The following is a 24,531-nucleotide window of genomic DNA, read 5'->3' on the forward strand; positions in this document are numbered from 1 at the left end:
CTGCAGAAACTCACTAACACTGGATACACACACAGCGACTCCTGGAAACCTGCTTCACTGCAGAAAAGCAAGTTTGGCTTCACAGCGTAATTTAATATCTGTTCATGAGCATGTGCATGTGTGTGTAAAGAGCATCCTTGTCTCCCAATGTGTCCTGCTGAGTGTGTTTACTGGCAGAGCTAGACAATATCCTCCCCACCTTACAGACAATCATCTCTCCGATTACAGTGTACTTATCCGCAAGACACGCACAAACACACAGGCCCTTACAGAGCCATTTTGCATGCACTGACTTATTCACATATGTGCAATGAGTCAGGTCACAGACACACCATTCACACACAGTGAATGCCTGCTGGCTAAATAATCCGTTCCTACACTGGCACAGTAAAAGAGACAAATGTTGAAGGACACTGAGGACACACACGGAGTGACAGAAGCACGAAACCCAATTTTAAGCCTGAAAACCACTGGCAGAGTAGCTGGCAGATAGGTTCAAAGCACAAAAAGCTTTGAACCTAGCACATCAGCCCCTGAATGCGCTGTCAAAGTTCTTACTGTAAGATGGTATGACAGTATCATTTCAAAGCTTAAGGCAAAAAGAGTAGGTATTATGCTGTTATGGCAGCAAGAAACCTTACAAATTCCAATTTCTTTTGCATACAGTAAAGGTTAACATGGTCTTATATATCAGGTTCCACAAACCAATGAAACCCTTTCAAAAAATGATTCATCACTTCACCATTACAACGGGAATATTCCTTTTGTTCTCTATTTGTGACATAATAAGAATTTCAGGAGACTCAAGGTTCTTCATAAGCTGCTGTATCAGATAGTCACGGGCAGGGGGGAGGATTTATTTCTTCCTGATCATTCTGACCCTGAGACAGAGTTCATTAATCCCAGCTCCAAAACAAAGCTGTCAAATGCAGCACTAGACAGGGTATCGATAAAGGGGAGAGAACAGGAGCCACAAGATGGAGGTTGACGCAGAGAAGTCTATTAGGACACACAAACACAAATGTACTCTCGGAACAAGCTGTGAACAACACACAGACACCCACACAGAATCACTTTTAAACCAACTTCTATATGTGTTGGACGGCAGTCAAGCAGAGTCAAAGTGGAAGTAGTAGAGGGAAGTTTCAGCACTGTCAGAAGGCCAAAGAAGTGGACTCAAACTCCAGCGGAAAAAAGGGAGCCTAGAGAATAACCGGCAGTATAAAGGATAGAATACATTACTCTCTCAACTCTGAGGAAGAACTTGAGCCTTTCAAATATGCAAACTGAAAACCATCACTTGTGGAACATAGATAACTCGAATAGTTTATGGATACTTTCATCTCACATGAAGCAAACTGTGACAATGATGAAGACTGCAATGGCCGAAACCACAACTTGGTCCCTGAAAATAAACTGATTAAACTTAAGTTTCAAACCCTAAAAAGAGAAACTATGCACCACAACATTGGTTATCCCCTTGCTTTGTTAACACAGGGTTTCTTCATGTTGCTCACTGCATGTCCACATAAAAAGGGGGCGCTTGACGTATCATTCGGTTGCTCAATAACCTTTTTCCCGGCAGCCTTTTACTGGCCCAAAATCGCGCAAAATTGCTTACCAACCCACAACACCGAATGACCATAATCTATCATTAGAATGTAATTTGAACACAATCAATGGTCTAGATGCTAAACTGTGCAGAACAAAAATACAAAGTATCATTATTTTTCTAAAAAAAGATTAACTGGCTGCTGGGTAAAGAGCAACAGCTTTCATTAAACTCATATCAGTATCACTCAGGGCAATGCAAAGCAAAACATTAAGAATATAATTTAGCAAGAAACAAGGTTAAATTGTGCACGTTTATTCTAGAAACAGAGGACATTCATTCTAGCTAAATTAAGGTATGCAGGAAACTGATAGATTGTCGAGCAAATCAGCTCTGGTGAAATTGGTCTCTGTGGAGCTCTCCTAAGGCTAGGCGTGATGCAACATAGTGCAAAGCATCTTGAGGAATTAAAATGGATCCAACTGTAGCACAGAAACTGTTAAATAGGAACAATCTAACAAAATATGTAGCCAGCTGACATTTATCTGAGGATGTGCAAATGTAGCATGACGATGAAGATTTCCTGTTGTTGCATTAAATACGTGTAATTTAACTAATTAACAAATCACAGAGGACACGCCACAAATAAGTCCAGTCAAACTCAAGAACTCTTGTTACTAGGGTGTCCAGTATATATCTCACAAAACTTTAACAGTAGTACATTATATGTTTTATGAATATGAGTAACGCATACTTCAACTTTAGTGTATTTGTACAGGTAGGTTTCATACAGACTTTATCGGGTCACATCTGTGAAAACACGGTGAAGCTCTATGTCTTCCTGGTGAGAGTCCTCCAAATACAGCTTGGGACTGTATATGCTGTGGAGGGGTTCACATGGCACACGTTTCAAAACCCCAGGCACACTGAGTGCTTTGCAGCGGTGATAAGTGTAGAAAAATAATTGGTTATGCCAATTTCAAGACCCCTCGTTAGAGACAATCCCCAGGAGGTCAGGACTCCCAAACCTGAGTGCTGTGCCTGCCAAAACCAGCACGCCAACAGCAACCAACATCATGACCTCTTGTTGTGTGTTAATGGCATAGCTGGTTTGGATGTAGAATGGCTCTGATTAATTGATGATTGATGAATCAGATTTTTAGTAAGGTGCTTAGTGCTGTCCCAAATAACAAGGTTTTATACAAAGTGCAGCACATTGATGCCTTTGATGACCAAAGCAGCATTTAGTTTTATTCTCTGTCACATTTATTTATACTGCAGACTGCATTTGAGTATCATACTTGTAATAATTTAAAAAGCCTCGGGGCAAACAGTGGTTGGAAGTCCTTTCACTAACATGAACATACCACTTCATTTAATTATCCACCAGCAACACACACCACACACACACACACTCACCAGCAGACAGATGGTGTCTACTAAAAGGAATCCAAGCCATGTGTGTATCCTTGGTGTGTGTGAGCCATGTTAATGCGCCGCAATGGGAGTGGGACTGCTGGGTTAGTGGAGTAATATTATCGTATGCAGGGACGCCCCCCCTTCCCAAACACAGAATGTAAGTTGATTAAAAAAAAATTCTTTATTTAAGAAATGCGCCCACAGGAACATATCAAACCTTCAGATAGTACCATCATTCTGTGTTTTCCGTACCATTATTTAAATTGTATGCAGACATTAATGTGCTCCCTGTGTGGAAATGTATTATTCATGAAATATCATGGCGCTAACAGACATGCTGATGGTAAGTACATTATATACATATACCCACACTACCCTAATCACCAGCAACTGTGTAGGATCAGAAGCATACGGGCAGCTATAGGGGGGACGGGAGAAAATATATAGGCCTTGTGTCTCCTGGAGTCTAATTTGTAACAAATATTTTCCAGTAGAAAGCTATTGTGGTATTATCAATAATGTTTTTGAAGGTTTATCCACTGGAAAATACGTAAACAAATATGCTTTTGTTGCAACTATTGATTCAATGATCGTTTACCTTATGATGACAGAATAATTCAATCATTTTGAATTTCAAACATGTTTGTAGCTATTGCACTTCAGAAGAAAAGTGAGGCTTTAACAACAGCTAGTCAGTAAAGTACTCCCTTTTGGATAAGTTCACTACATTTGCTCTCCCAACAGGAGGGGGACGGAGACTGCAGGTTCACATCTCGTCCAAAGCATGGATCTAACTTAATTGTGCATGCTTCAGTGATTCAGAAATCTGAGCGCACTGAGAGAGAAACCCACAAATGAATGCCATTTGTAAAGGAAAGGAAATATGAAATTGCCATCAGCACTTGTCCTTGACTTGGTATGGGTAAATGGAATATTTTGTGGTATTAAATTAAGGAGGATTTCAGAGTCAATGCAGATGATAAAAACGATAAATCTTTGTGTATTGTATGTACTGATGAGCTAAATCCAAATGAAACAGAATTCCATTATCCAAAGAAAATAAGTCCACGGCTAAACACAAATCAGCGGATGCAATTAGTGAGTGTGTGAGTTTATTTTTTTACTTTCTTTTGAAGAGCGGCTCGGTACTCAGAATATCTTATCATAATGCAAAGGTCATGTTTCTGTTGGGTTCTTTATTTTAAACTTGTGCAAGCTAACACAAACACACACAAACACACACTTTACCGTAACCTAAACTATTCAATTCTACTTCGACACTTGGAACTGTATCATTGAAACTTAAAAGCTACATCCCTTTGAGTTATTCCTTTGTTTTTCCTCTTGTTGCTTTCTCTACTTCTTTTTAGTCCACTTTTTTATCTCAGTAGATTTCAATTGCCAACTTGCAAATTATTATTGTCCAGTATCTCCCTCTACACCAAACGAACCCACTCACTCACAGTGACTTTCCCATGTCATCTGTCCTCTCTTCTCTCCTCGCTCTAAGTACAACTTTCCTTCCCTCTCTCCACCTCCTCCTACTAACCTGCAGCCCCATGGCCCGGCCTGTACACTTACAGCGCTGCAGCTTCCTTATAAAGCTCCCTGTCGAGTAATTGCCTTGATTTTAATGACTTTTCCAATCATGTGTAGTTGGCTACAGCTCGCGCCCCGTAATCCCCATTATTTCCATCCATTACGCTGCCGTATTCCCTTGGCACCAATCAATCTTTGGTTCCTTTTAAACACTTTACAGCAGCAGAGCACCTTTTTCGCTAAATAACGGTGACAACCTTCTGACCAGCCTAATAGCAAGCTGTTTTTGGGCTATGAGGGCAGGGAAGAGGAAAGAGCCAAAATGTGCCTTTCTTATCAAAGTTAAACACAAGCGAGTTTGGCACCAGAACAACCCACGTGTACATTTGAGAGTTCCTACCTGCTCTTTGACAGAGGCGAGGATGGAGGACGTGGTCTCCGTCTCAGATCTTTCTCCATTGGAGGCTGGCATCACAGGGGCTACCATGGCCCCTTTCTCCTGCTCCGCGGGCTGATCTGGCACCGGCATTGCTAATATAAACAGAAAATACACACATAACATCAATATTCATCCAGTCAAGACTAAACACGGATATGACACACATATATACAGATTTGGTGTCACTTACACTTCCAAGATTATTATTATCTCTGATCTGTAACAAGTAAAGTCCATAATATGCTTAGAAATCATAGGGTGTACTAAATTGCTTGAAATTGTTCGCATCTTTACAAGGAACTTCTAATAGCTAATTTGGCACACTTTTAAGGTTGTCATTTACTAAATAAATAAAAGGCTAAAACCAGGGTTGTAGCTAACAGCATAAATCACTGATTCCATGGCAACATTATACTTACTTTACTCCCCCAAAGCATTATTTACTTTACCTCCGAAACTTAAGAAGGATAATTATCTAACACATAACAGACACAAATGATATGGTGGTAACAGCATAGCTGGTTGAAATGTTTTCAAAGATGCTAACAAAGCCAAGCTCCTAAACACAGGAAGGGGTACATCAGAATGTACCAAGTGACATCCACATCATAGGGGAATCGGAATATCTAGTTGATATATGTTGTTTCATTTTTCTAATCTTTGTAAATCTTTGCAAATACAAGAGGTTCTTCAGCATACAGTCAAAAATAAGCAGCACAATATAGGGCTGATGTGTCCAGTAGCTTGCAAGGTAATCCATGATTAAACAGAGAGATGTCACACAGCTTAACGAAAGACCTCCCTTGCTGAGATAATGAACTCTTGAGGGCTCTTCTAGTTTATTAGTGTATCCAAGTTTTTTGCAGTTTTCTTAGAGTAAATATTAACATTAATGTTATTTAGAGCTAATCAGACACACGTTGAGTCTAAGTAGGCTATTAGCACCGGGCTAGTCAACCCACAAAGTCAACAATAGCTGAGTGCAAATCAGAAATCCAGTCTGTTTTTTAATACAGTTAGATAGCAAGCAGACAGACAGCAGGCCAGACAGGGTGGTGTCGGTAAATAAAAGATGCTAGAGAGACGGCCCACAGATGGTTATTTTCACTCTCACTTACAAACGCCACGACTGTCTGGCATCTCCCCTTCTGAGTGGAGATGAGTCAAGAAAGTTTGGCTCCAGAGCAACCACAACCCCAGCAAAGACCAAAACACACCAGCTGGCGGACTGCCACATTGTCTTGCATGAGTCGACTGTGCAGGTAGGCGGAAGGAGGAAGGACTCATTTCACCTTATTTGTGGAGTCCTGCAGTTGTTTCCTACAGTAAACACCTGCGGCAATGAAGTGGAGCCCTGACCTGCCACCGCAGAATGAAACTATGCTCCATCAATCATTTAATCGGAGGCTTCTTGGCAATAGTTTTGTGCTAAGGTGGTTTGGCTTGCGTTCCCCAAACCATCCAGTTATACCTGTAGCACTCAAACCCACTGTATTTTGAATAGACATTAAAGACATTTCTCATGGCAGGAAAATCACAGGTGTGACTAATAACATTAATGATGGCTTCTTTCCATTTAGCTGTGCCAGTAAGCCATGCCAGGGTGCCAGTGTGCCAGGCTGCAAAATGAGCCCCTGCACTGGCATACCTAAATGAAATGAATCTGTTATTAGTTACACCTGTTTTGATAAGTCACAAAGTCTCTACCCACTGGTTGGGTTTTCTTACGCTTAACACTGAATAAATGTAGAGGAAATTTCATTTATTCTTGCCTTTCAATAGAGCATTTTGAATTACTGACACTGATGAACAGTTTTTATGGCATTGGTTTGTCAGACAACCGTTATTATCCCAAGGCTTTCTGATGCTTTGTATACACAATATTCATTAAACCAAGCCACAAATACAATTACATTCAGTGAGCGGAGAAAGGTAATTTTTATGAAGGGAATTATAACAAGAGTATAAGATTATTTATATAAACGTGAATTACCCAAATCATTTGAAAAAAAAAAAAAATCTAAATCCAATCCCAGCAGCAATGCAATTTTTGAGCCTGTGCATGCAACAATACACATCATTGTGAACCATGTATTGTCCGCGAAAGCCATAGATCATGTATAGAAAAGGCACACACCCTTTGTGATTAGAGTCCAGACAGGTGCTGTGTTGTGTTCAGAAAATTGAAAAGTCGGCTCACTGTATACTGGCTGCTTTGGAGATAACCCCAGTACCAAAACATTTGCCATCAGGTGTCACAATGCTGCATCACCCCCAATGTTCCTCCTGAGCTATTGTCAGCAGCCACAGTTGAGCTGCTGTTGAATAGACGCGTTACATCCTGCAGGCCACAATGTAACAGGAGCCGCAGCTTATAGGGGGCTTTTGTAGCTCTGGGGACACACTTAATTGCGGCGCATTCTGGCTGATTTGAGCTGTGTGCAGCTTCCTGTTGAACTGAGGAGAAATGATGGCCTGACATTTCATTTGGCTCAGACCTAGATAAGACATGAAAAGCTCAGACAAAGTTTTTTTAGACAGCATGATAGAGGACCCAGCATTTAGCAGAGTTCCTTGGAGAACAAAGTGGAAAAACAAAAGAGAAATTCAACAGGAAACAAATGGCACATCACAGTTCGAAGTTTTACTTCTTCTTCATAGGTTTGCAAAGGAGACCAAGCAATAAGTGAGGGGATTACTCTATCATTCTATTTATTTAGTGGATAAGAATTATTAAGACAACTTAATGCAGGAATGTTGATTGAAGGTTTTGGTTCAACACATACAAAGTCATTTGGCTTTATGTTGTTAAGTCTTAAGTAACCACATTTTAAATATGGTTTTCATTTAAAAACAAACTTGTGCATTTGCTGTACTTGTCTCTTTCAATAGAAAAACTGATTTTGCTCCATCCACAGGAAAAAGACACATACAAGCACATACAAAAACAGAGCTTTGTCAAACCCCGACTCATAGGATTCGGCAGGACAGGCACCTCACACCGTGACCTGTGGCCTCGACACCTGCCCCCTGCCGGCTGAACACACCTTACGCATGTGTACTCCCAGACACACATATTCAGGACATGCACACACCGTCCTCTGAGGTTCAATGAGGTCTTTTCCCCTTACCCCCTGACCCCTCAGCTGTCTGACTCTAAGCATTGTTGGCTCTGCGGCATTGCCCTGCTCTGACCTCTAACCTTAACTTCTCTTGTTATATTTTCTTTCAGTTTTTTCTCCTAGCTTTTAAAAGGTGTCTCCCACCATTGCAAAACGTATGCTAACAGATTAATGTAGATCTATTATTTTAGTGAAACCACATGATTAATATGATGCTTTGAAAGTCTTTTGAACAATAAGTAGTACTCTTTTCAATCTATTGGAGTATCGTAACGTTATTTTGATTCCTATTTTTAGAGAATGTACCTCAAATTCCATCCCAAAACCACGTCCCAAGTATTGCGTGATCAGGAAGCCATTGTCCTCAGCATGTTTGAGGGAAAGGCTCCTCTAAGTACCACAATCAAAAGCATGCTTCTCCCCTCCACATGAAATGACACTGTTAAAATATTTACAAAGCTCTGAATGCTATCTCAGTTGAAAAAGAATTGTATGATGGCTGCAAAAAACAAGGCGGTTCCTAAGGGATGTGAAACAAGTGGAGCTAGAATCCTACTCAACACATACTTGGTATTAATCATGGAGGACATTTTGACATGTCACTGTTGGAAACACAGGTGTAGGTAATAGAATTAAGGATTTCTGAATTTTATTTAGCTGTTTCAGTGTCAGAGCCCTACTATAATGGATGTCATGGCACACTTGAATAAAACAAGCCCTTGTTCATATTGTTAGCAACACCTGTGCTTTTTACGATCATGAAAAGCCAACATGTCTGCTTTGACCTAATTATAGTGAGTGGATCAGTCCCAAATGATGGTCTACTCTACACTACAACATTTGCATTCATGCATTACTGAAAATGGCTCATTGTGAACAATAATAGCTTGACTTAAATAATATGCTGCCTTTATAATATTATAATCTGGAAGTGATAACATGTGTTCATCATTCTTATAATCTGTGGTGGAAAATTATTTCTGTAGATTAAATATCTCGTATACTTTCCAAGAAAAAAAAAGTAACTTTTTGTATTCAAGTATGAGTCATACCAGTCTGTGGAAGAAGCAGGACTTATTGTGACAGCAGAAAGAGAGGTGTTATGTTTCACAGACAGGGGCGCGGTAAGGGGGTGAATAGTTAGGACGATTCTAAGGGCCCGTGACTGACAGGGGCCGAATTTCTTTTTAGAACATTAAGAAAAAAAAATGTAAATAACCAATGTGATTATCTTTTCATGGGGCTCAAAATCCCTGGCGGCGCCCCTGTTCACGGATAAGCCAGTCAGTCCTTTACTTATGATGTAACATTCTTAGTGGCTGCATTAAACTGTTGAGGCAAGAGGACCTGCCACCTTTCTGTCTTTTACAGTGGATTACTGCTGAGAGGCTGTCACCAAAATCTGATGTTTACCACTGATGTGTCAGATAGCAGTTTATTTTAACTGCTATCAAACTTAACTCTGCGTTGGATATATGAGACACTCCATTTGAGCCAGTCATTGTGTAGCATTGTCTTAAATCAAGCATTATACTGCAGCACAGACCTGCAAGGTACATTGTGAAACAGAGTTTACGGATTCAGCTTTGGATAAAATTAAGAATAAATGGTATTCCACTGAGTCTTAGTGCTGTAAGCTATTATCCTTCATTAAAATTGACTCATGACTCATTTAATTCTAATTTTAAATCAAATTTGATGAGCATCAAATCTGTCTAGTTCCATATGAAACTCAAAATGAGGGACATGCACATTAAAATTGACAGAAATGTCAGAGTTTTGAATATATTTTAACTCATTAGCTGTGTGCTCTTCGCAGTCATCCTAAAATAATTATCATCCCAAACATATGGCTTATAATGCTAATGTATCAGAATGAGACAAAGCTTGGAAAATAAAAAAAAGTATAATTATAATTTCCACACCCAATTTCCCTAGCCAATCACTTGTGGTTTCCAACGACTGCTTTGCCTTTCAAAATAATTCCCAAAGTCTGCTACATATGAAAGTCTTGGATGATTGATGGCTCCAATTTACCTTAATGTACAGTTTAATATTAAACTCTGAATAATGTATATTTCAGTGAGCACTGGGGAGAGATGGAGATGGTGTTTGGCTCTAGATGTGGACAAACACACAAACACACACACACAAACATGCACAACTCACTATGTATGCCTGTGTGGGCAAGCACATCAACATTTTAAAATATTCTGAGACACCCATAACTAAAAATAGATTCTGTATTCTCGTCTACAGAATTGAAATATACTGAGGTGAATAATACCAAACAACAACAAGTTGGATATACAATATTTTACCAATCACTCCCTATTTAACAACCATTGAAGTAAGTTTTGGGGCATGAGTATTAAATATAAATTAGAAAATGAATGCAACACGTCACTGATTTTTTTTATGTGGCTCCATCTTTCCATTTCAAGAAATCTGAAACAGTTGGCTGTGTTTTAGGATTTGCTTTGAATCCAAACATATATCTTAGTAATGAGAAGCATCACAAATCCTTTCCATATGTGTATGTATGTTTGCGCATATAACCAGTAGCTACTGTGCAAGCTCACTATGAGTACACCACCATTCATCATCACTCTATATTCATGCATGTGTGCAAATTTGTGCAAATCTCAAAACCATCCTAATATGAACTTTGTCGTTTTGAAGCATTTGGGGCTTGTGAATAGTCCCAGACTCCCAGAGCTTATACATTTGGCAAAGGAATAAAAATGTGAACGCTCATAAGCATGTCTTGACATATTGACATATTGATGGTTTGTTAGACTTATATTCCCTCTGAGAAATCAAAAAACCTCAAATAACTCCAGAACAGGCGATACCCGACACAGAGCGAGACTGGAGGAGGGTGTGGTTCACAGCTCCAGCAGCTCCAGTGATTCTGAGGCTGGTCACAGACAACTGAAATCTGATGCCTCGGGCCTGTTTTGCTCGCTTTCAAAAAGCCTCATTGCAAGCAGTCAACAGAGACAGCAACATTGATCATCAATCAATACCTCCAGCTATTGCTAGTGTAGCATTTAAAGGATAAACTCCAATTATTTTTTAGTCATCTCTAGCAACAATTAGTATTCAATGAATGAGAAAAGGCAAATACACAGTTTTTTGTTTTGGTTGTTGCTGTAGCCTGGGGGCGCTAATGTGAAGCGCAGACACACACGTATGCACACACATGTATATTCACACAGCACAGTGTGGCAGTAGGGAGGCTGTCAGATGGTTGACCTAGATTGGGTTCTGGGTTTGAAGACATGCAGGAGAAACTATCTGCATGCAAAGTCAGAAATCTCTGCTTCCACAGTCAGAGAAACCAGCACGGAGAGGTAGAAATTATTCTAACTTTTTTTCCTGCTACACAATATTGTAAACTTTTCTCCCTATGAAGAAAAGGCAGGCAGGTAGGAGGAGAGTGTGAAAAGAAGACGGATAGGCAGAGAGACAGAAAAGCCCACTATGGTGTCATTTGATCCCAGAACCATTAAACTGTCTGCATGAGTGCATGGTGTGAATGGTAATTAGGAGCATTTTAATTTATATACAACAAGAACTAAAGAAGTGCATTGCTGCCATACAGAAAATACATTTTGTAAGACAAAAATGAGAGCATCTGTTCTCAAATGAATGAGATATTCTCAAAAAAGAAGTTGGACCTTTAAAGTACTATTAGTGCCAAATAGGTGGAAACCATTCTTCATAAATGCATTCAATCAAAGTGAAGACGCATCATGTGTCTCAAACTTCAACACATTTGGACCAATGTAACAATGACAAATTATATTAATCTTAAATGATGGCACTCTTGGAAATGATTCAAACCTGAGTCTTGACTTTCTTTGAGCAGAGAGTCAAAACATGCCAAGCTGTGACTTATCTGAAACAAAACAACAACCTGTGAGGGGGGATAAGACTTTATATCAACATTATAAGCAACATTGTGCCTGAAGCCTGGAAACAATGTCTGCTCATAAGCAGGTTTCATCAGCTCGGATGTCAGAATACTGTGGCTCATTAACACGACTGACATAATACTGTGTGCAGAGCTGTCAACAGGAAGGCAGCGTTCCACCGCTACCACTGTCACCTCTGACGTGAGATACATCAGGAAGTTACAGTAACGCGCTCTCACAATCACAAACATGCAGACTATGCAGAGTGGAAGGGAAACACTGTATGGGTATGCTAGCAAAAGAGGCCAGTTGATCAGGGGGATAAGATATACAAAATATTAAAGATGAAAGAAGATTAAAGGGTAGGAACAAGAAAGTAGAGAGTATGAGAGAAAGTCGGAAGAAATCAGGCGTATTTTTACCTGAGTCTTGACTCTTTATTTCGTCTCACACCTCCCTCTGACTCCCATCACACATGTCTGAACAATGTGCAACTGATAATCTCCTTATAATCAGCATGCTGCCAAAACACGCAGCATGCAAACAAACCATCTTCCTTTCCTTGCCGCCTGAAACTAACCAAGAGCTGTGACAAAGTAGAGACAATCAGTGACAGGGTTAATAGGAAATGTGCTCTTGGTTTAATGAAACACCTCTTGTGTTTTCATGTGACTGTTGATTTGGTGTTCAAACACATTACAGGACTACCTTGCAAAGTTTTCCACCGGTACACATTTGTCACACTTAGCTGACTGAATGATCTGTTTGACATGGTTCAGCGCTGGTGTCCACTGCTCCTGGATTAGCTCAGAGCCATGCCATCATCCCGGATCATTTGTCTCGACATCAGGCAGTCAGTCATCCAGCAGGTCAGCCATAAGTCTGTCTTTGTCTTTCTCACTGTCTATATCATTCTAGAGGTCGTTCTCTAAAGAAAAACACATATTTGGCCGTAAATCAGCGACGAAACAACACATACGTACATCACTTTTATTTCATTGCCTTCTCTACAATGCAAACATACCATATCATGAGATCCTGTATCCTCTGCCTTTGACTTATATACAGTTCTGAAAATAGAAACTTACTGTTTATGTTCATGTGAATCAATTCCACGGTTGTATGTATTATATATGAGTTGTGGCACTACAGGAACCACAGTACTTGCAATGACAGATGAGCAAGAATGTACTTCATCGGGTAAACATAGCCTATGCATTGCCTGAAGCACGCCAATGCATGCATAAAATAATGTGCGATATCCCCAAATCCATTTATAGAAATGAAAGTACAGTCCGACTCGTAAGAAAGACAGGGAGTTAATGCTAACAACTAGCGGCTGCCTGGGGGGAGACTACTCACAACTGGCATTCTTCCTTACGATCAGGGAAAGCTCCGTTTACGTCTCAGAAACCTTGTCCTTGACTTGAAATCCTGTACGAGAAGACGGTGTGCAAAATGTAATCATCACAGGATCTGCTGTGATTCAATTTTGCAAGAAAACCAAATAATATGTAGTCTTCCTCTAGCCCCTGTGGTGTGGAAGCATATCACATTATATATTTTTGCATGCCTCTATATTTCAAAATTCTATCAAGGTAAATGTTTTGTACCTGTCCTACAGGCAGTACAACTTAACCACATAATGTCCTTGCCTGCAGGTGCTATTAAGGATGTTAGCCAGCATATCCCCGTTGCACGCTTTACTATATCCTAATTTCACAGCTTCTAACTTTACTCATTTCTTTTTTTTCTAGTTGCTACATTTATATGATTCTCTTTCTGGTACAGATACATGAGGGATAATTACTTTTAATTATATCTGTGTGCTTATTTCTTTCTGTAAAAAAAAGATGTTATGCCGCAGGATCCACATGATGGCCGTAAGCATCATTACCCCGTCGCCCAAAAGCACAGCCAAATGTGTCTTTTTCACCACCTCGATGGGTTCAGAAACCTCCATTAATGTAAATGAAAAGAGATATATACAACACCAGCTTTTTGCTATAAACAGGCCTTTAGAGCTGTCCATGGTGCTGAAACAAAACTACCCCACTGTTTCTCTGCCACTCATGAAACAGCCTTTTCATATATTGAACAAAGTTATTCATGGTCATACTTATTTTTGTATTCTTTTTAGCAAATACAAAGCTAAGCAAAGTGAGTCTGTCATTTTTGTTTCCTCTGTGTCCTCAATACTCTTTGGGACGTGAGCTATTGGATAAAATGTAAGTATAACCCTAAACCTCTGCGTGTATATATACGCATGTTGTCCCCCTGAAGTGCTTGGAATTCAAGGGGAATGCCAACATGCATCACTTTAAAGTCATTGCTCACCCATGTCTGCTGCACAATTATCATCCGAGCCAATGACCTTTGAAGAGCCATAACCTGATAATGCTGGAGATGACATGCGTTCCCTGTGACAGATGGATGGATAGCAGGACTAGACATAAAGAACTGCTTCTAAAAGCATTTTTTCCATTCACATCTTAAACACTTATGGGAGACGGAGAGAAGCAAAAGGAGAAAGAAGAAGACATTACGCAGACAGAGAGCAATGAGGGTATAGTGGGTTTGGCAGATAACCTTGACCGTGATAGACATCAAAAGCTGTCTTGTAGGTAAAATATGATTGGCATTCAGAGGGGATAGAGGCCAACATTTACCTGATTGTGATCTCTGAGACAGCAGGCCTGAGTTTGCTTGTGATCTAATGAAAGAGAGCATTCCTCTGTGACAGGACCAATAGGGAGAATAAGATGTACAAGGAAAGAAAAATGGGTGGTCCATTTTTTCCACTCACTGTTAAAATGCTAACGCAGCCACACAAACACAGGGCTTCAATAAGCTTATCCTCTGCTCTAATGTTCTGCCTCCTTCTGAGATAGCTTTGTTGTTCTTGTTTGCATTTCACTCCCCAATCAACACTGTGATGTCACCCCCCACCCCTCCACACCACCCCCGATAAATAAGTAGGGCATCTACTTGGAGAGTGGGAGATCAAAACTGACAGGTCAGTGTTCAAAACAAGCGTGATAGATAAAGAGAAAAAGAGAGAGAGAATATGAGATGCAAGGAATGAAACAGGAGAGGCAGGAGAGAAAGAAAAGTGTGTGTGAGAGGGAGAGAGACTTCACAGATACCCTGCTGCAGTTTGATAATCATGTGAGCCTCTGTGAACACAATCTGCTCGCACATGCACTCACACAAACACACACAGTGTATTTAAATGTGTTGCATAACTAGAAACCAAAATAGATCGGTCCTACTGTATAAATAAATGCAGTGCCTGAGTAGTTGACCAGCTGGGAAAATCTGGGTTGGAAGGTGAAATCCTATTATTGTTTCTCCCCACTAACCCTACTGTTTTGTGCCCTTGAACATAGCGCAGATGCCTTGATGATACTCTAGTGACCGTCAGAACAAACAGCAGCTACCAGTAGTAAACACATGTTTCCTTGGTTACTTGTCAGTTCAAATTCTAACTTATTAACAAAATATTTTTCATGGAAATAAATCATCTGTAGCGCTTTACTAACTTGATTTCTTTTAACATGTGAAAGTATGTCAAAGTGTGTCACAACAAACATGCTGTTTCCTTTAACCTAATTTGAAATTAATTGATTTGCTCACATGTCGTTGCAAATATATTTTGTATTTTCTTGGCCATAATGAGACCGATATTTGTACTAAAGTTGCCTCAAAATCAAAGAGCACTGTCTTCCTGCTCCAAATATCTGGAACAAACTCCCAGAAACCTGCAGGTCCGCTGCAACTCTTACTACTTTTAAATCCAGGCTGAAGACTTTTCTTTTTGTCGCTGCTTTTAATTGAACTATTCATATCTTCAGCACATCACCCCCACCCTCAACCACCTCCACTGGCTCCCAGTCAAGCACCGTATCACGTATAAACTCCTTCTTCTGACCTACAAATCCCTCCATGCCCTCGCCCCCCAATACCTGTCTGAGCTTCTCCGCCACCACACTCCATCCCGGAAGCTACGATCGTCTGGACAGGATCTCCTCTCTACCCCTCGCACCAGGTTGTGGACTTTCGGTGACAGAGCTTTCAGTGTAGCACCCCCCACCCTCTGGAACACTCTCCCCCCCGAAATCCGCAGCGCCCCAACCCTGGACACTTTCAAAAAAGCCCTCAAAACGCACCTTTTCACCAAGGCTTTCCCCACTACATAGTTATTTTTCTGCTACTTGCTTGCCCCCCCCCCCCCCCCGCCCTAACCTGTCTGCCTCTTTTCCCCTACTCCCCCCCCTACCCGACTTGTAAAGCGACCTTGGGTTTCGTGAAAGGCGCTATATAAATATTATATATTATTATTATTATTATTATTATATCTTAAACTGCACTGTAACTTTTATCCATGTATTTTTTCTTTTAATGTTTCTTTTATTAACTTTTCTTTTTAATGACTTATTTTAAATGCCATTTTCTTAATGTCTTTCATTTTTTGTAAAGCACTTTGAATTGCCTTGTGTTGAAAAGTGCTATATAAATAGACTTGCCTTGCCTTTCCTTCTCATTTTTGCTCTATGAACAACTAGTCCGCTTTTCATGAAAGATCTTTAGTGTGTCCAATGTTTTTCTTTATTTCCCGACACGTTACACTGGTGTCACCTAGCCTGGACTGTCAGCATGTCAGATCTATAATAGCGTGTCCAGCATAGAGACTGTTACTCCTATTGGAACAATGCAACCCCCTGTGGAGAAATAGGATTAACATTAGAATGAATGATGATGAATTTCCTTTGAAAAGTGCACCAGATTTACCTTCGGGTGCTCAATATGTTTGCCCCCTGTGATATAGAGGATATTGTGATACACTGCATCTTTAACTCTAACTCAAAAGAAGTGCATATTGCGACTTCAATCTGTCCACAGCAGCAGCTTCCCATTTATAATGCAGCTAGCCACAATGTAAAGTTAAATTGCATTCACCCAGAGAACTCACTACTATATGAAACGCCACAGGAGAGAGGCTGTGCTGTGGCACGACAGGAAGAGTATACCCCGGAGACTCAGCTGATGGAAACATGGCTTTATCATCACACATCCTCACATCCTATCCCTCACAACCTTGACATTTAATGCATAATTTACATGAGGTGTCACTGCCAAGCACACACATGCTCCCATCATTACGTTGCAAAATATATCCTGCATTTACATACAAGAGATATGAAGATCAGACTGTGACTTAATCACTGGCTTTCAATATATTAAGAGCCTCTACCTGGATTCAGCAAATGCTCGTTTGACACTAATAATCTGTCAAAAAGGATAAGAAAGCAGCAACTTAGGACCAACTCAACAGAATACAAAAAGAAAGAATGTTTAAAAGACATGGAGGAGACAATGGAGAAGTCTTCACCTGATTCTCAATTGCATTAGAACTGATAAGGTTGTGGACAAGTCCTATAATAGGCTTTGCACTTTGCAGTTAATTTGCGTTAAATGTCAGTGTTATTAGGGATTTTAAACATTTAGATATCCAATTACTTAGAACTTTTAATGGAAGGTTACTTTTCTTTTTCTCTAACACCACCATTGGTAAGAAAGTTCATCAAATGCTTTCCAATGTTAGTTGAATCAGTATTCCATTTAGACTTAACTCATTAAGTAGGCATACATTTAAAACAGATTGTGTTTTAAATGTTTTAAATGTATGAAAATGATTCTGGTAGCACCTGATGTGTGTTGCATGTGAACAGTTGACATCAATTTGCACACAGATGGAGGTGAGGGCACACATGGAAGGCTTGGATGTTATTTCCATGCTCTTCCAGCTGTGCGGAGCTGAAAGTCTCCCTGCTGTAGTGTTTGATCCCACAGAGATGCCTGTACAGCTGCCAGAAGAAGGGAGATCCCACTGGGAATGTGCCGCCTCAGTGCTTTCAGCATGACGTCACCCTCTCACTCTACTCTCACTCTTCCTCGCTGTCACTCCTGCCTCCATCCCCCATGTGCTGATCTTTATCACAACCTTTCCTTTCCTCTCTTTCTTCATGTCTGTTGTTGCGTCTTCTCTTCCTCTTCTGCCATTTCTGAATGTCTTTAACTGTGTTGTAAATGAATGAGTCTCTGGGTTCCCTTTTGTTGCATATCTCTGTTGTGTTTGCTGCTGCACTCGCCATCTAGCATCTGTCACACTATTACCAGTATTATAATAACCATTCTATATGTCTGACATGGGAACGTCTGTACATGTGTATTAAAAAAATAAAAATAAACTGTTGCTGTGCCGGCATTTCTGTTTTAATGTTGTTGTCCCATTCTCCTCCTTATCAGCCCTGAACACATTCCTACAGACAAATGCATGAGCCTGTGTGTGTGTGTGTGTGTGTGTGTGTGTGTGTGTGTGTGTGTGTGTGTGTGTGTGTGTGTGTGTGTGTGTGTGTGTGTGTGTGTGTGTGTGTGTGTGTGTGTGTGTGTGTGTGTGTGTGTGTGTGTGTGTGTGTGTGTGTGTGTGTGTGTGTGTGTGTGTGTGTGTGTGTGTGTGTGTTAGCTATAATTGCAAATTTGCAAATGTTTGTTTGGCAATGCCTGAATAAGTGTGTAACAATGTGCAAGCGTGTGTGTCTGTCAGGGAAAGGGAGAGGAAGAGAGGCAGTCAAGGCATTTTGTGCTCACTCTCTCCGGGTCCAAAGCCCTTGGGTGTCACAGAAGAGTTCCACTGTGTTGATCTCTGTGTAATAACTGAATCACAGGGAAAACAATAGGGCAATGTGTCCCTTTTGCAAGCCACAAGGCCTCGGGGCAGCTGGTTATTCTGTGTACTCACATGCACAATGCATGCCTAAAAAGTGTAAACCAGACATAGAGCATGGTGCCAAATCTGAAATGCAAGTTTAAGATATTCTTCTCCTTTAATCCTGATTCATGCTTTCTAAACAAAGACACGCATCGGAGACAGGACGGAACATTCAATTAATTATAAATACAAAACATTGTGCAGGAAATAAGATAACAGAGGATGATCAGGGTGTATTTTGTTAGCATTGTAACATTCAGAGATGCAGTCTCAAGCCCCTGCTGTTCAATTGTCATTAAAAAGCATTCAGGGTATTATTTCTCTCTCCTTCTCTCCGCTCCTCTGAGGTGTGATCAGGCTCTTAGTTTGTGCTATTGCTGCAGGAGACATATGGGACCTCAGTGAGCTGTTAACCTCGTGGCTTGACTTTGCCCTCTACCAGTGTGTGTGTGTGTGTGTGTGTGTGTGTGTGTGTGTGTGTGTGTGTGTGTGTGTGTGTGTGTGTGTGTGTGTGTGTGTGTGTGTGTGTGTGTGTGTGTGTGTGTGTGTGTGTGTGTGTGTGTGTGTGTGTGTGTGTGTGTGTGTGTGTGTGTGTGTGGGTATAGATAGTCAAAGACAGACAGAAAGATACATTGCTGGATTCAGAAGAGAGAGAAAAGAGGGATGTACGGTGCGTTGGTCCCCCACTTAGAAGCTTTTATACAGCTGTGCCTGAATAACAGAATCAAGCCTTCAATACCATTTAAGAGTTGGTTCAATACACCGAGTCTATTCAAGTGCTTGTTAGAAGCATCAAGAGTTGAACACAAAAGCCGACAAAACATGCCGCCCCCATGTGATGGCCTTGATATACTGCAGTCGCATTACGTGAACAATGGTTGCCAAGGAAACAAACAACAAATCAGGCATGGAAGTAAGGGGAAATGAATGTGTTGCCAAAAAGATAAACCTGTTGAAACGCTAGGAAGTAGAACTAAAAAAGAATAACAATTACGAGTAATGATTAACCATGCAAGACCCATCAGAAAGCTGTTTGGTTGATGGGACAAATCCAAATGAGAAGATCAGATTGCCTGTCAGCCATGTGTCCTTTTTGCCTGGATTTGGAAAACACCTTTGCAAGGAGGCGGAAAAAAAGGGAGAAGAAGCAGGGGTGGAAGAATAAGATTAAGAAGACTTGTGGGAGATACTCTGTAAGTCTTCAGAAAAACAAACTAATTTCTCCGCAGCATTTGCATGCAAACACATTGCATCACACCCACAAGCACACAAATATGCACTGACTAAATGACTGCGATAAAATAGAGAAAAACATCTCACAGCCGTGAAGGCAACACGGAAAATAATCAATAGCAAAAAATGAACAACATGATGCACGTCTGCAGTGATAAACATCTAAAAATCAACCTTGGTTTGTAATCGATTGTGATTGGCTGGAGCTTGTTCATTATGTTTATTTAACATTAAGTGGATTTGGACACCTCTGAATCAATGTACTCGCTGCATTTACATCAATAAGCAATCTTTTTTCATATCCTTTCCACAGCTGGCAACAAAGAAATATAGGCTGCTAGTAAATAAACTAATTTCAAATTCATATTTCCCCTCCAACAGGTCATAATGATCCCCCTTAAATGATAGATCCCTTTCCTCTTCTCTAGGCCACACATGTAATGAGATCCCCCCTATCTCGGTATTCATATACATGCCTTTGTCACATTAATTATTAAATGTGGAAAATAAATATGAATGAATATGAAAAATAAATCGCAGTCAAGCCATGGAAATAAGACACAGTACACATTGAATAAATTAGATTAAAAAGTATTGCCAGAATGACAGCACGCTCTGCCAATTCTAAACTACAGACACTTCCTCCTACTGAGGAACTGCATACAGTATCTACAGTCATATTAGTGTATTATTCATCAAACAGAATCACTTCTTCTTCTTGCTGTACTTTGATGTAGCTACACCTCCCAACGTCTAATCCTCTACTGTGATCTCTATGCTGTCATAGCAACCAAACAATGCTAATAGTAACAATGGTTTCTGGATGGCCACTTGCTGCTGACCCCGCTGTGTTGTGTCACAAAACTAGACAGACATAATGTAATTAATAGACTATGTGAGTCAAAGTGAAGACCAAGGGGTCCAGGTGAATCGGGAGACACTTTCAACTGAAAGAAAGATGTTCAAGCTCCCAGAATATTTAGCTTCTGCCCCTCTGACGTGTGTTCGATCGATGCACAGCTCGTGGGACACTGTTCTGTAGCTACATCTGGCCTTTGACCTTGTTAAAGGGTACATTAGTGTGAACAACTTAGACCTATTCCTGACCCAGCACACAATGAGAAACAAGTCATCCAGTCTCTGGTTTTTGTCACATCTTGAGTACTGTCCGGTCATATGGTCATCAGCAGCAAAAACACATACAGAAATTACAAATAGCTCAAAACAAGGCTGCCAGACTAGCTCTCCACTGTTCGAAGCGCACTCATATTGGAGTTATGCATAGAAACCTATCATGGCTTCCGGTTGAGAAACGTCTGCAATCTCGTGTTGTCACTTTTCTCAGATATGTCCAATTTAGCAAAAAAACAGCGTATTTTTGTGATCTAATAGTTTACACAAGAGACGAGCATAAGACTAGACAAGCTACATCAGGCTACATCTGCTGGCACCTAAACCCAGGACAAATCTTCTGTGACTTATGGAGCCATAAAGGAATGGAACTCATTGCCAAACTACCTTGTTGAAATAGAGTCCCGAGTCTCTTTCAAGAAGAGATTGAAGGGCCATCTACTAATGACCATGTACCCTTGTGAACTGTGAACCCTAATTGAATTCTATCTCATGCTTTGTACTGGTGAGTGGGTGTCGTGTGCACTCATCCTTTGCTGAGATTGATATTGAAAGTGGATGAGATTGTTGATGATGTTGTTAATGATGTCAGGACTTCTGTGTTGATTAGTGTTGTATTGTTGTATTGTTTTAAGTGTCGGACCCCAGGAAGAGTAGCTTTTGTCAAGAGCAAAAGTTACTGGGGATCCTAAATAGCCTGCCCCCCCCCCCCCCCCTTATCTGGCTGACCTTCTTCAGGAGTACGCCCCCTCTCGCTCCCTCCGCTCCTCCTCTGGCCTCGTCACCATGGGTGCTCGGGCTTTTAGCTGCACTGCTCCCAGACTCTGGAACTCCCTCCCCCCCGCACATCCGACAGTCAGACACAATCACCATATTCAAATCCCAATTAAAAACCCACCTGTTCAAATCTGCCTACTCACTGTAGTGCTCCCCATTTCATTTGTGTCCACTTGACTGTCTCCTCCATGATTTCCTGTTTGTGTTTTTATCATGTTCTGTTGCCTATTAGCGTTTGCTTTTTTTTTAACAAATTGTACAGTGTCCTTCGGTGTCATGAAAGGCGCCTACAAATAAAATGTATTATTATTATTAAATAAACATATAAACATAATGCCACACTAAAAATTACACCAATGTCATTTATGGGTTTTTTTACATGTAAAAACTCTAATATTGTGGTTTTTGTTGTTGCATGCTTTCTCAAGGAAAAAATCAATGGTATTTGCGTGGATCACGTGTACACATACTGTTTATGTGAGCCTGACACAGCATGGACCTTTCTCCACTGAGACCCAATCACTCGGCCAACAAAGAGTGTCCACAGCTGGGCGTGAGGTTGACGCTGGCTGGGGAGGTTTGTTGAGACCTCTGTGCTGTCTCTAGCCTCCTGCTGCCTTAAATAATGTTCCATAAAGGGAGAACAAGTAGCACTGCCTGACTAACCACCAATGGAAATTCAATTTGCTGCACAGCATGACTACAGAATATCCCACGCTGTATACAGAACAGGAAAGTGTGTGTTTCTATTGTACATTCAAGTGTGTGGTTGCGTACGATGTGTGAGTGTGTGTCTTGTCCACAAAATTAACTTCACAGACCCATCAAAAATCTCACTACATGGGGGGAAAAAAGGAATTGACTTTTTCTAAAGCAGGGTTTGTTTCAATACTCTCCCGGTGGAAGACGTGGAAATGATGCAACGCCTTGAAACACTTGACGGGATCTAAAACTCACCCCCCCGCACCGTCATAACAGTTTAAAGCTTGCAGTAATGGCGGGCGAGGAACCTCGAAAAAGATCAAAGTAAGACACCTCACTGTGCCTTTGCTTTCATTAGACCTTGTGATCCCAGATTAAGTAACAGACGCATCAGCTAAGAGGTAGTTTGAATTATTTTTTATTTTTAGTATAGCCTATTACTTTCTTAGTTTAAAAACAAGGCAGAGGTTCTTTTATAAATAACTTCTGAGTAGACTTTGTGAGAGAACGTAAAGACAAAGGAGTTCAGGCGAATTGGGAGACATTTTCAACTGAAAGAAATATGTTCAAGCTCCCAAAATAGTGTTTGCACCTTGAAGTGTGTTTGATCGAGGCACTGAATGCATACAGCTCATGGGACACTGTCCTGTAGCTAAATCTGGCCTCTGACCTTTATAAGCAGCAGTAGAGTTAAATGTTATTGAAAAGCGTAGACTTATTCCTAACCCAGCACACAATGGGATTCATAAAAAGTAAATTCCAAACTAGGAACGAGGTCATTTGAGTGTGACCTTTTAAATAAAGAAACTCTAATATTGACCAAAAATAAGTGTGCGGATAAGGTAACCTGCCTACAATAAATGGAATCCCCATCTTTGCTTGCTGTGCCTGCAAAATCAATATCATTTTTCATCCATTGGCGAGACCGATGAAGTCCATTTTTGTATAAAAACCTCTGTGAGCAAAAGGTTTCTTTGCAGAGCGCACTGAGAAAACCTCTTCTATCATTCCATGTCTGCCGTGCAGGTCAAATTAGTTGAATTAATATCACATGAACAAACTGGTAGCCGTGCAGCAGGGGGTTTTCTGGCAATGGCTCATTCTTTTCCTGCAGCCTATTTGCGTGTAGAATTCCCTGGCTACAAATTGGATTTTTGTTTCAACTATCGCGTATATAATCAATAGTTTGTCTCTTGTTTTTAGAATATGTGTCGTCTTCTCTATCTGCAGCCCTCTGAGAGAAGGCGGGCGGAGAAAAGAGAGATGAGAGTGACAGAAATGGTGGTTGTGTGTCTTTGTGCAATTTCTGTGCATTTCTGGGAATCTGCAAGTCCTTTTTTTTTTCAATCTCTTTCAAAGACCTCTCTCTCTCTCTGACAAATAAAGACTTTGACTCCAAATCTCTGGCAGATGCCCAAATCCAGCAGATTTCGAGCCTAATTGGCCCAAACAACAGCGAGGGGTATCTTGTCTCTGCAAATGACTGTAGCATTTTGTAAAGAAACGAGAGCAGCATTTGTTTGGTTTGTTTAAATCCTTCGGCAAATAAAACCTAGAATGAGCATAGAAACACATGCAGATAAGACACATACTGTATAAGCCAACTGTGGTTATACAATAAACGACAGAACAAACAGATGCCATTTGAAAATGCCAGGTCACCAGCACTTAGTTCATCTTTTTTTTCTTTTTTTTGTAATGGTGCGTCGTCAGTAACCCCCACATGACCTGGTTTTTTCCTTGGTAAATGTGAAAGCAGTTGTTGGTTTAAAGATCAAACCTCCTCCGCTTCTTTGGTCTTCACTTGGTCAGCCATAAGATCTGTACCATCGAACAGCAATGACAAAAGCATGCCAAGTCAGCCTCTCTTTTCTTAGATGTCTCTTAACACCCATATCTCCAGCAGATTTCAGCAATAATTGGTG

The 24,531-nt window shown here is 40.6% G+C and overlaps 1 protein-coding gene across 3 annotated transcripts in view; it reads right to left on the reverse strand.

Annotated features, from left to right (window-relative positions):
- The window catches only part of ctnnd2a (catenin (cadherin-associated protein), delta 2a), a 224,573-nt gene that overhangs the window by 190,543 nt on the left and 9,499 nt on the right, over window positions 1–24,531 (reverse strand). For all 3 annotated transcript variants that reach the window (XM_079661477.1, XM_079661478.1, XM_079661476.1), the window contains exon 2: window positions 4,911–5,041. In XM_079661477.1, coding sequence (XP_079517603.1) covers window positions 4,911–5,039 — 129 coding nt within the window. In that variant the 5' untranslated portion in view covers window positions 5,040–5,041. The remainder of the gene's footprint in view (window positions 1–4,910; window positions 5,042–24,531) is intronic.

The sequence above is a fragment of the Notothenia rossii genome (assembly GCF_949606895.1).
Source record: "Notothenia rossii genome assembly, chromosome: 12".
Taxonomy (NCBI): domain Eukaryota; kingdom Metazoa; phylum Chordata; class Actinopteri; order Perciformes; family Nototheniidae; genus Notothenia; species Notothenia rossii.